General features: G+C 35.5%; 1 protein-coding gene across 3 annotated transcripts; it reads right to left on the bottom strand.

Moving 5' to 3' along the window:
• Positions 1 to 1504: 1504 nt before the first annotated feature.
• LOC110453287 (ankyrin-2-like) lies at positions 1505 to 9519 on the bottom strand. Of its 3 annotated transcripts, XM_021502175.1 has the most exons (3): positions 9207 to 9519; positions 7182 to 7260; positions 1505 to 6024 (listed from the first exon to the last, which is right to left on the bottom strand). In XM_021502175.1, exon 3 carries the CDS (start codon positions 5944 to 5946, stop codon positions 3760 to 3762), a length of 2187 nt encoding a protein of 728 aa, XP_021357850.1. In that variant the 5' UTR covers positions 5947 to 6024; positions 7182 to 7260; positions 9207 to 9519; the 3' UTR covers positions 1505 to 3759. The 3 variants fall into 3 exon arrangements, with proteins under 3 accessions (XP_021357850.1, XP_021357849.1, XP_021357851.1); XM_021502174.1 differs by lacking the exon at positions 7182 to 7260; XM_021502176.1 differs by lacking the exons at positions 7182 to 7260; positions 9207 to 9519 and adding an exon at positions 6556 to 6766.
• Between the last annotated feature and the right edge of the window lie 4009 nt (positions 9520 to 13528).

Genomic DNA, 13528 nt, shown 5'->3' with positions numbered 1-13528 from the left:
TGTGATGGGTATGAATTATAGTTGGAGGAGAAGTTCATCTAATTAGAGGAAATATTCAAAGTCTAATTACTTTGTACATGATACCAGAACTTTAGATATACTCAGAGCTTTTCTTCAATATGTGATATCATGGACATAAAAATAATATATTCAAGAAAAGCAGATCTCGTAAGATGTGCACTTGAATTAATGGAACAAGTTATCACTTAAATTGCTAAGAAATGAAACACCTATAAATAAATTTTGATTGTAGATGAATAAAACCGAACAAAGTTAACATTTTACTGCTGCATTAGTCGTTTCCTCCATTTATAGGTCTCAGCACTGATACTTATGGACAAAAAGAAAAAAAAATGTGACATTCTGATTTATTTTGTGAAAAGAATATAAGGGACATGTGTATACAGTGTACTAAATTGCCAATTAGTCATTTACGGAGACACGTCGGCAAACGTCTGTCGTACTGTACAGTGTACTGTATGGATACACGTGTACTGTATGTATACACGTGTACTATTCATTGTATTAGTGTAAGAACAAGGATTGCACGTCAGCGGACTGTATGTATACACCTGTACTGTACATTGTATCAGTTTACAAACATAAAACATGCACATCAGCGGACTGTATGTATACATGTGTACTATACTTTGTATTAGAGTCACATAAGGCATGAACGTCAGCAGACTGTATGTGATACACATGTTCAGTACATTGTATTAGTAGGAACATTGGACATGCACATCAGCTGACTGTATTAATACATGCACATGTACTGTACATTTATTAGTGTACGAACACAAGGCATGCACATCAGCTGACTGTATTAATACATGCACATGTACTGTACATTGTATTAGTGTACGAACACAAGGCATGCACATCAGCTGACTGTAGGAATGCACGTGTATTGTACATTGTATTAGTGTAAGACCTTAAGGGAACGTACTTCAGCTGGCTGTATGACTATGTATACACGTGTACTGTACATTGGATAAAGTTGTGAATGGTCTAACGGTATGTGGATAATCCAGAATGTATGTCTTACTTTTTGAATTAAACAATTTCGTTTCGGGCATTTGTTTTCATCTTTTTTGTTATTCCAATAATGTGAATATCACTGCGATATACTTTTATACGAAAGGTTTGTTTAGTTAAATCTAAAATATTACTTTATGTTATGGGAAAAAATCAGTTCAAATATAAACAGATTTTATAAAGAAGAGTAAACACTTGCAGTAGAAAGGAGTGATTTGAATATCCTGATTTGAATGGTTTTCATTAATTATGTTTATATTAAATCACTCCACTAAATCTCTATTCAGGGTCCCTCTGCCCTGCACAACTAGGGACCAAGGGGAACCTACATATGTAAATTTGAGAAATAGTGATAACAAACCTTCACTATCAAAATCCAAGATGGCTGCCTGTTGGCCATGTTGTTAATCTGATCAGTCTCAAAAGTTGCCCTGCACAACTAGGGACCAAGGGGAACCTACATGTAAAATTTGACTAAGATCTCTCGGGTACTTCCTGAGAAATAACGATAACAAGAATTGTTTAAGGACGGACGACATCTGATGATGGGCTAAAGATGTATGGAAGTTATTTGTTATATCCATGTCAAGAATCAATGACCTTTGCAGAAATTATTTGTCAAAAATATTGTTGATTTTGTCAGAAAAGTAACTTTTGATTGCAGAATTTGAGTGGTGCAAAATTTATTGAATATCATAATTCATGCATTTCTGAAGTCCCGTGTATTCACTATTATCGAGAAAAATGTAAGAAAATGCTTCTAATCTCAAGAATGGAAGCATCCCTAGGTAGTGGAGATTAACAACTGTACAAATGGACAGACTGACCCCCTGATTTGAATGGTTTTCAGTTAGTTAACTTAGCTTAACTATATGATCCCAATCAATGCCAATGGAAAAATCAGAATTCCTTTTCCATCAGTTAACTCACTTTCTGTCCAAATCCAACACAATGGAAAAGATGACTGGTTACTAGCAATGGCGAAATATATCTTCTAGATAGTTAAGTATCTAAAGAAAATCACACAGTAAAATAATTCCTCGATCAAACTTCAGTTGTGTAGGAACAATAAAAGTTGTGTACCGGTCAAAGTTTGGGACGTACATAGGAACAAAAAACTGGTAATGACTGTACATTTTGCAAATATGGTAGGAATTTTTTTTACGGAATTTCAATCAATCGAAAAACCAACTTGACTTCATTGAAAATCAAATACGGGGACGTTTGATTTGGTGTTTTAGAAAGGGACACTTAATAGATCATTTCCACAGTCTGTTACAAGAGCATTACAAATAAAAAAGGCAAGTTATCAAAATATAACTTTCATTTGTAATTGTTCCTGTGGGTTACTTGAAGCACAGGTAGGATTCATTGTAAAACATGGAAACATATATATGCAAGAAAATATTGAGAATACGAACGAAGATTAAATGTGTTCTGGACATCGTAAGGATTGACAATACATGTTCATGGTGGTTCATTAAAGAAATTTACTAGGAATATATATATATATAAATGGGTTCTTGTGTAGAACTATGTTCTCCTCGTAGAGCCTGGTTATACACTCATCACAATAAACATGTTTCTGTTCGAGTTACTTCCCTTACACTACAAATTTTAGCTTGTTCTGTCCACCTCTTGTTGCCGAACGTAATACGGTTCAATATGAGTTAATGCTCAAGATAGACAAACATCGATGGAATTGAACTTGTTCACCATTTACACTGTAGTCATCTTCTGAAGAATTATCATCAATGCACACTCCGTCATCATCAAACAATTGATAAACAATGCACACTCCGTCATCATCAGACAATTGATAAACAAATGCACACTCTGTCATCATCAGACAATTGATAAACAATGCACACTCCGTCATCATCAGACAATTGATAAACAATGCACACTCCGTTAGCATCAGACAATTGATAAACAATGCACTCTCCGTCATCATCAAACAATTGATAAAGAATGCACACTCCGTCATCATCAGACAATTGATAAACAATGCACACTCCGTCGTCACCATCAGTAAAATGATCAGCAGAGCACGTTGTCTTCATCATAAGACGCCTTGACTTCGGAATTATATTAAGACTTTGAAACAATGTTATTTATATATGTACGCATTTTTATACTCAACATTAAATATTAAGCGATCTGTAGGAAATACACTGTTTTCAATTTATTTTTCAATGAAATAGTTCATTTTGCTGGCTACCTTAATATTCAATCCAACCACACCAAGATCAAACAACAGACAGCCACTTTACCTGTTCCGTAGAACATATAGAGTATACTGTTTTCATTTATCATCAGAATACATTATTATGATGTCATTTATGCTAACTACGCCATCGGATTGGCAGAACAAGCTGAAATGTAACTAACATAGACAGACGATATTATTTCTAGCTGTGTATGATAACAAAGAGGATTTATAAACTTTCCAATTTTGAACCCTGTTAAAGTAATAAAGAAACTATAATGCTCTCTATATGTAAAAGTATATACAATGTATGTATGGTTTTATGCAAACTTAATCCTAAAACGAGTATGTGCTGAATAAGCAAGGATTAACCGACTCTGTAGCCTTTTTATATCAATAGTCGACAGTAACCGATATAAACAGGCCAAATCTCTAAATACTGTATATCAGTTCCGTGAGATCAAAATACTGCACAAGCACTTTGTCACTTGATAACATAAAACTCTTATTCATTACTGGATTTCTAGCAGGTAGCGTTTCATCGGGTTAGGTAGTGGTAACTCTGACACTCTCCTGGCTAGATCTCTTTTCAAGGCAGCATAGATGGCAACACGCGCAATTTCCTTAAGACTTCGAGGGTTTTCACTTAGTTTGGTGAGTAACTTGACGAAATCGTGTCCAGTGGCGCCCAGGGGATGGAAGCGTGCCATGAATCTAGCATTGTTGAGACAGTCATACAAGACGCAATGGCTCATGGTGTTGTAAAAGAGAAGCAGCAGATCCTGTGCATGTCCATCATCAAACAGACTGTCAAACTCCTTCACCTCGTAGATATAGTGGTTAAGAGCTTGAGTGCCTTGGTGTTTCAGAAATATGGAGCTCTGAGAATGACAGATAATGGGTTCGGAGGCATACGGTTCTAAGTCAGGGTCCGCACCCCATTGGAATAAAGTCAGAAGCCAGTGTCTTATCACAGCAAAGTCGGAGGTGGTGTTCGCTTGTTGAGCCAATCGAACAAAGTCAATTAATGCATTTCCTGAACCGCCTTGTAAATGTTTGCACTTTTTTTTGGATACACGATTTGGATTCATTCCATGTTTTAACAGAATTTCAAGCACCTGGTTCACAAGACGAGCATATTCAAATAAAGTGTCCTCCTTTACAGCAGGCAAATATCTCTGGGCAGCAAAGAAACGACTGGCAATTTCTGATAACAGAGTTGAACACGTACCTTGTTCTCCATACATGAAGTTTGTTTCAGCACCATGGCACAGAAGAACCTCTATAGTATCCAAGATCCCTTTCTGCTCAAGACAGATATCCTCAATGTCCATTTCTGCAAGACACTGTAAAAGAAGGATCAGAGGTGTGTGACCGACTGGACATTGTGAGTTTGGATCGGACCCATGCTTCAGTAAAACTTCTACTGCCTTTTTCACATAACTAAAGTCGTTCTTGTACAAGTAATGTGTGTCGATAGACTCCCTGACACAGGATGTTGCTACCTCTTGCTGGGAAAAAGAGGACTTGACAGCAATGTGTAGAAGCTTGTTAACAGGTGTAAGGTTGAAACGATTTTTAAAGTCGGGATCAGCATTAAACTTAAGAAGTATTTCCAAAGTATTAATGACCTGCTCCTGGTAGTCTGTCTGCATCTCGCCTCGCGACACACACTGGTCTTTGTCTTGTTTGTGGAGAAGATGGCCTCCAATGTACCCCACATGTGTAACAAGAACATGAAGCGGAGTTTCACTGTCATTATTTAACTCGTTTATCATCTGCTCCAAACCTGTTGTCAGGAGAAATTTTGTCGTGTCAAAAATTGTGAAAAGTCCGTCAATATCGTTTCTGTACAGTCTGTGAAGTGCTGTTTCACCCATCTTTGAAATACCTCTGGCATCAGCCCCATGTCCTATGAGAATCCTCACACACTTTTGTCCCCATCCAACAGCTGCCAGGAGAGGAGTGTCCCTTTCCTTGTCTAAAGAATTGACTTCCCATGGGAATTTTTTACAGAAATACTGGATACATTCTGCAGACCCCTTGCGACAAGAGAAATGGAGGAGATCAGATGGCAAGGGCAGAGGTATGCCTTGTTCCATCATTTGTGACATAAGCAGTTTCATACAAGCAATATTGTCCTCAGCTATTGCACAAAACACTGGCAAGGATGGTTCTCTCTTGCATGCAAACACAGGACGGTCCAACATTCCCATCCACTTTGTATATCCCACGGCCTGATGATTGTCAGGATAGCAAAGACCTCTAACTTCACAGAGGTCAGCCCCATTTTTCAGGAGAATTTCCACAAGACCTTCATATCCCAGGTGTGCTGCCAGGTGCAGAGGAGGGCTACACTTGGTGTGGTATTGAATCACTTTGCTTCCAGCTAGGATAATGAGGATATCTTTTCTGCAATTTATTACTGCCAGCTGCAGCAAATTGAAACCATTCACCTGGTCTTTCACACTGAGAATGTTTTCATCTGTTGGCAGCTTGTTCACCAGTTTGACAATGCTGGACTCCTGTGGGTCCTTCTTGTGCTTCAAAAGGTCGATCACCCTCAACACTTGGAGTTCTGTTTCATGAGATGGAGGCTTGAGGTGAGATCCGAACAGTAATCGTACAGGCCAAGATGCCTTGAAGTACTGATTCAGGTGATACATACAGTCATATGTGAAGTCAAGGAAAGATGCCATGTCTTTGGGAGGCTGCAGACCTGTGTCTGTCCTATCTACTTGTTAGGTAGCAGCACTGGCTTCATCACGCAGTCATGTCTGTAAACATAAATACAGCATTCGAAAAAACAAGTTCACAACAGAATTATAGTAAAGTCTATGTTGTCACAAATCATTTACGCATATAAACGGTAAACTATAGTTAATCTGAGGATGACATTCTCTATTGGATACTAGTGCTAACACTGCAACTATATCATTTTGTCACGCTATATATACACGCTATATATATATTTTAGTAAATGAACCTTAGGATTCTTAATGATTTGACCATATGATAAATATATACTAAACAATTTACATTATGTTAACAGATTTAAGTCTAGACTACAAATGCAGAAAAAATGTCATAATACCATAATACATGTACATAATTATATGGATCATCCTTCTTGTGCGTCAGAATATGAGTTGAATTAAGATTATTTTATGTTCACCACAATGTATTTCAAATGATATTGATGTGGATATTGAGGCAGAAATATACCTGCGTCCACTAATACACTATTAAATCCTATTAAATAATTCCCAAACTAAACCAATTCAAATAACACTGAAACTACTACCTACCTTTCACATGTATTATATAGAATAGTGTCCTGTTATTGATGTATCCTAAGTTATATGGAAACCACACGGACGTGTTATAAAGCTTTAGTCCTGATATGACCGAGTTTAGAGATAACTGATCAAGTACATTACAGGTACATTTTGTATATAGAGTCCCAGGTGTTAGAGAAATGTAACCTTGACCGATAAAACAATAATACCACTTCACTGGTTTACACTCCTTCCTAGGTCACTTAAACACACTACATTTGTATGATTTACCAGCTCAGTAAACCACATTTAATTTGATGAACACTTTGATCAGTAGAGATCACTGTTTGTCAGTAGAGATACACTGTTTGTCAGTAGAGATACACTGTTTGTCAGTAAAGATACACTGTTTGTCAGTTAAGATACACTGTTTGTCAGTAAAGACACACTGTTTGTCAGTAAAGATACACTGTTTGTCAGTTCAGATACACTGCTTGTCAGTAGCTATACACTGTTTATCAATAGAGACACACCGGTTGTCAGTTAAGATACACCTGGTCACTGGCAATCTTCTTTTTTCCACAAAGACTGAAGCAATGGAAACACACACAACCCTATACACCTTCTGTAAGACAACATTAAAAAACACTTCTAACCTAGCTGGGACCTCCACATTCTAGCTGCAGCTCTTCCAGATGGTGACCAGCAAATGTCCCTGACCATGCAGTTTCAGTACTATAATGAATGGTGTTAGATTGATGTCAACACTAATGAGCAGTAAATGTAGAACAGTAAGATAATTGGTCAATTAAGTTGCATCCAGCCATTATATCATAATACATACTTATGAATGCACAACTGCAAATGAGAAATAGCTTGGGGTAACTATCAGCCCACTTGATCTATGCCCACTAATGATATATAATTGATACACATGTCATAGATAACAAATAGTTTTATGTAATACTAGAACCATGCACATAAGTCTCAACTATTTTAAAGTGGCAACGTTGCTAATTTATAATTGCATATATATACTGTATGTGGTTAAGTGTCTGTACATTAACAGTAATCAGATTTTAGACCTATCTATGTATGACAATGGTTAGATCTATATAGACCTATCTATGTATTATGACAGTAGTGAGATATATACCTATGTACATTGTATGTTAATTGACTTTATAGATTTATATAGACCTATCTATGCATATTGACAGTGGTACCACTTATGTAAACCTACCTATGTATGTTGACAGTAAGAACGATTTCTTTATACCTTTACCTATGTATGTTGACAGTAGTAAGATTTATGTAGACCTTTACCTATGAATGTTGAAAGTAGTAAGATTTATATAGACCTATCTATGTATGTTGACAGTAATAAGATTTATATAGACCTATCTATGTATGTTGACAGTAGTAAGATTTATGTAGCCCTTTACCTATGAATGTTGAAAGTAGTAAGATTTATTTAGACCTAACTATGTATGTTGACAGGAGTACGATTTATTTAGACCTGTGTATGTATGTTGACAGAAGTGATATTTATATAGACCTATCTTTGTATGTTGACAGTAAGAACGATTTCTTTATACCTTTCCCTGTGTATGTTGACAGTAAGAACGATTTCTTTATACCTTTCCCTGTGTATGTTGACAGAAGTGATATTTATATAGACCTATCTATGTATGTTGACAGTAGTACGATTTATTTAGACCTGTCTATGTATGTTGACAGTAGTAAGATTTATAAAGACCTTTCTATGTATGTTGACAGTAGTATGATTTATATAGACCTGTCTATGTATGTTGACAAGTCGAAGATGTTTTGTTATGATATTATTTTCAGGCAATTAATTTTTGTTGTGCAGACTTTTGAAACTTTAACACTGATTCTAGGTCAATGACTGAAAATACGCTGTTGACCAACATCTACATTCTTAAAAGTATACCTCACTTGACCCACTATGAGGAAAAGTTATGAGCCCTTCCCACACTATAAACATCAACATGTCAGCCTGTATGAAATACCTTAAGCTTGATCAGGTTGGACACAACGGTGCAAATACATGCATGGTAGGTAATAATCCCGCATTTGGGTAGCAGTTTCCCATTTGAGTAGCATTTTTTTAACTGAAATTGGGATCAGCTCTAGGTGAAATGAAAGCAATTAACATGTCAAGTTCTTTTAAACATTATGAACAGGTGACAGACGAACAAGGGGGGCACTTAAAATAAACACAATTATCTACCGCAAAAGACGCCTACAAATTCTCTTTTTTTTCCCCCCAAGAACTATTATCACCTGGAACCCATTACCAACATCACTTAGTGACGAATTAATTTCTTTCAAATCATCACTTGAAGGTTACCACCAGTCTCTTTACTAATTCTGCATCCTCGTTATGTACATATAGTTTTAATACAATACAAAATTACAAAAACAATATTCTTTGAAATGCCACCTCCTAGGGTCAATTGCACTCCAACCTTGGAGTTCTTTCGATCATTGACTTATTTCTTATTTTATCTACAAGCCATAATCAATTTCAGATATGTTAATGCCTATAATCGTTTGTCACAAATGTAAACAATCAGTCTGTTATTATCAGGGACTCTTTTTTTTTATATTGCAGGCATTTAAATCCGATAGATCAGGAGTAAATTATGTAAACTTACATCACAAGCAGGCGTCACCTATTGTCACAAAGATACTGGTCAGAACGATGACACTTTCCTCACTTTTGCATCATTATAGATATACGATACACTCACTGTGTCGTTTTTGCTGTAAACGTCCTTGAACTTGGAGATGTTGTTTCTCGCCTCACACCACTAAAGAGTGGTTATCGCGTGATACAAATATGTTTAGGCCGATAAAGTGTCCCAAAGGATGAACTGATTTCAGTAGAATTGTTCGTTATGAAATAGGGACAGAAATAGTAATGCTTCCTAGTGCGTGTTCTCAGATGTCAGGTCGCTTCGGTAACAAGTCGTTTCGGGACTTTTTTTTCCCGGTCGTTTCGGGACATTTCGATTATTTTCTACTGTTTGTTTAGCACTCGTGTTTATGTTTGTTATATAAGCAAAACTGCTGATCTGTGTTGATAGATAAAGGGTCTACTTTTTAACTGAGTTTCCTCGTGTAAATTGTTAAGAAAATTGGGGCTTACGGAAAACATGGTCCACGTCCAAAGTCCTGGTACACATATCAATAATCCTGTGTAGCTAACTAATGCTTTCCATAAATTTACTTTCAATTTTCATACAAAAAAAAAAGTATAACATTATATCATATTGTTACGTTTGTTTATTTCAGTGTTACTTTGTTTATAATTACATATTGTTACAAACTTTGTTACACATGCCACGGACTTAGATACTCTAATTCCGTGCATATGGTATACATTTTTATATTGTATAAAATCAAACATTTGTTATGGTCTTGTTGATTGCAGAGATTTGAAAAAGACAGAAAATGTGTGAAAATGCAGACACACCCTAGATCTACTAGTCTACATTGTTAAATTTGGTACTTTTTGTGTGAAGAATTTACTGTCAAATTAGTATTTCCAGAGACGTATATATAGAGACGTGTATATTACGTGTAATATATACGTCTCTGGTTTTGTACGTTTAAGAACTGTATATATATATTGTTAAAATGTCATTGTCAACTTGATCAAGTTGGCCACATTAATAGGGAATAGAGTTAAATGAAAACATGTTATCACGATATCAAACAAGGAACCTTCACTAACGAAGAACTTGAAATGATTGTACCGTCACTGTACCCAAAACGGGACACTTGTGGGAAAACTGCCCAAGAAACTGTAATTCATCTCAAAGAATACTTTTATGTATACAGTTTTCGTTTGATAATACTTTTATGTATACAGTTTTCGTTTGATAATACTTTTATGTATACAGTTTTCGTTGTGTAACAGGGATATAATTAATGTATTTGCTTGTATGTATGTTTGTTTACTAAGTCCGTCCGTAGCGCGTCGACTGTCCATGTATATATTTCATACTCCGAGTAATGTAACGTCCGCGTGTTGTATTCTATACTGTGATGTTATGTCTATAGGTGTATTGTGGTATTCTGCTCGTTACGTATGTTGATATGTTGGTATACCATACAGTTGTTCATTGGTCAGTAGTGTTACGTCAAGTTGTGTATGCGTTTTCATTGGTTCGTTCTGGGTGGTCAGTTTTGGCGCGTGTTTCTTTGTGGGCAAATAAATCACGCTAGTACCTTTTGAGGACTCGTAGTTGACGGACGGAGAGATGTAATGTAAGTGTTTCTTTGTCTTTGTGTAATACCCAACGTATATGTATTATGTGTTTTATTTGAGATATAATTCTATTTGGATCTAATCTAAGTATAGATGATTTGTTATTCCTTTAATAAGAAATCAGATATGATTAATGTATTTTTTTATATGAAAACGTAATAATGGAGGTGATGTAATTTGATTTTTTGTAAGAGGCGTTATTACGTTGTGCCCATTTGACTAAGGTTCGATAAATTTATTTAGATGTCTTTTATTTTAATTACAGTATATCCGTATTGCATACGATTGAAGAAGGCGTCGTAATTATACAAATAGATAGTAGCCAAGGCCTTGTGCCACACTCAGGTATGCTATTGTGTTTTTTATGTAAGAGTATATATATAGTATTGATTTGAGAAGGTATAGGTCGCTAGACTGCTAACTGTGAATTTAATATATTGTCCAGTAACTTTGTTTTGAGTCAAATCTTCAGTTTGATTGTATTTCATAAAAGTTGTAATTGTAATGTGTATTGCCTTATAGTTGATTTGTAAGGGTAAAAGTTATGAAATCGTGTAAGAGTTATTTCCCCTGCGTTTGTACTATTAAATATGATTATGTGTGTCTATTTTATATATATATATGACTGTAGCTTGTACTTTGTACTTGTTGCAGGGTTCTTTTGGTTTTTACAACGAGCAATAAAATGACAGTGAACAAAACCCAGAGGAGTTGTTCTATATCTCACAACAAAACCACCTTTTGACCACAGTTTGATAATACTTTTCGTGACAATTAAACTGTATTAAGCCTTATTGACTGCTGATGATCGTAACATGGACATTGAAGGTAAGAATAATTACGAAAACAAGACTTTCCTGATTTACGTGCAGTCTATTTTATCAAAACTGAAGCTGGTTTGGAGAAGAAAGAGGTATGGCGGAAAACTTTTTTGAAAACGGAAAAAAATATTGATGAGTAAATAATCTTTAGTAGCAAAAATGCATGGAATAGATATAAAACCAATTGAATATGAAGTTTTGAACTGTTGAGATATTCGGTATTGTTGATATAATACTGCAAATATAGCCATATATTCACTATGAAAGTGAAGGGGTTTCCCAGACTTGAAAAAATACTTTCAATACTTTCCCATCCGAGGACCAACTTTTGAATAAACATTTTGATTCAGCTTTAAACATATATTTGTTGCCAATAAAATTGAACAAGGGATGGGGCACAAGTTTTTACAATTTATCACAGCCTTCTCCCGTCATACATTTACAATTAAATGTCAACAATGATAATAGACATAAACATAAAGTATATATATATAAATACATATTGAATTTAGTACCGGAATGTGACCGGTACAGATGGTACGGGGCTAAACACCTTCCCTCAACCATGGGACAACCCTTTCTGTAAAAAGGAATATTGACGAGACGAATATCCCTTTTCAAATGTTTACATAAAGTGCATATATGCAATGACAAACTACGCACTTATAAAAAAGAGAAACGTTTTTGAATTTATTTATTACATTGTACAAATCAATGTCTTTGGCCAATTTTTTATTCTAGACCATGCATATAAATGCCGAAAATTAATTCTTTATAGAGAAAAGGTTGTTACATGACCATACCACGGAATTAGATTAGTCCGTGATCATACATTCAAAGTCATATGAAAACATGAACTGTTGAAAAATTACGATTTGAAAAATTAAATATGCGATCCTTTTTACTAGAAGTAGGTTCTCCTTCCTCAGTTATTCATCCTGGTCCGTCATTTTGACATTTTTAATCTAGCTGCGATAACGTAGCTTTCTGAGGAAGAGCGATTTTTTTTTTATATATTGCGTCGTCGCGCCAGAGGAGGCCGGGTATTCATATTAGTACTATTTAAATCTTGCATGTCAAAACAAAATAAAATCATTTAATTCAGCAATATAATCAAATCATACCATTTTACTGATCCCGATAATATTATAATTTATGTAAATCTAATAGCGCACGTATCTCATTTGACCCCGAGTACCGACAGAGGACAGAACAGAATACGCCGTGGCCATCACAACAGTTATCCCTTGGAGGGCCTCATGGCAAAATCAAGCTAACCAGTCACTTATCCCTTCCTTTCGCATGAACCACTGTATAATTATAGAAACACAAAGTAAACTCTCTCCGATACATGTCCATTAACATATTAGAATAAGTTCATCTGTGTTCAAACTCACACAATGAGACTACTACTAGTGAGGTTAATAGTTTTAGATATTTATTCACTACATAAACAGCGCTAGCATTTCTGTCGATTTCATTTCAGCTTAACCGGCAATCCAGAAGAATACATGCACCGTACTAACTGCTAGGGCAGTAATTTTCTGCTTTGAATACTTCCCACTGGCAATAATGATTCCGTAACGTACCCCTTGCGCTATATTTTGACCATTTTGCAACTTTTCGCTTCGTAGCTGACACGGTCCAACACTTTTCTTTCGCTTACTTCACACGGCCAGTCATTTTGTTTACAAAGAAATGGTGTGCTATATATGCGCTTGAGCTAGTAGAGGGAAATCCCTGAACAATACCGATGATTATCTTAGATTTAATCATTTTTATGAATCTATTTCAGCCAAATCCGATCGCTATTTTCCATAAGGAGTCTCACTTGATATGTTTATGTAGTATTTGAAAGAAAAAAAAGACAAGAAAAAAGTTA

This window comes from Mizuhopecten yessoensis, unplaced genomic scaffold, assembly GCF_002113885.1.
Source record: "Mizuhopecten yessoensis strain PY_sf001 unplaced genomic scaffold, ASM211388v2 scaffold7251, whole genome shotgun sequence".
Classification (NCBI taxonomy): domain Eukaryota; kingdom Metazoa; phylum Mollusca; class Bivalvia; order Pectinida; family Pectinidae; genus Mizuhopecten; species Mizuhopecten yessoensis.
The sequence above is the reverse complement of the archived record's forward strand: the minus strand, read 5'-3'. Positions and strand labels throughout refer to the sequence as shown.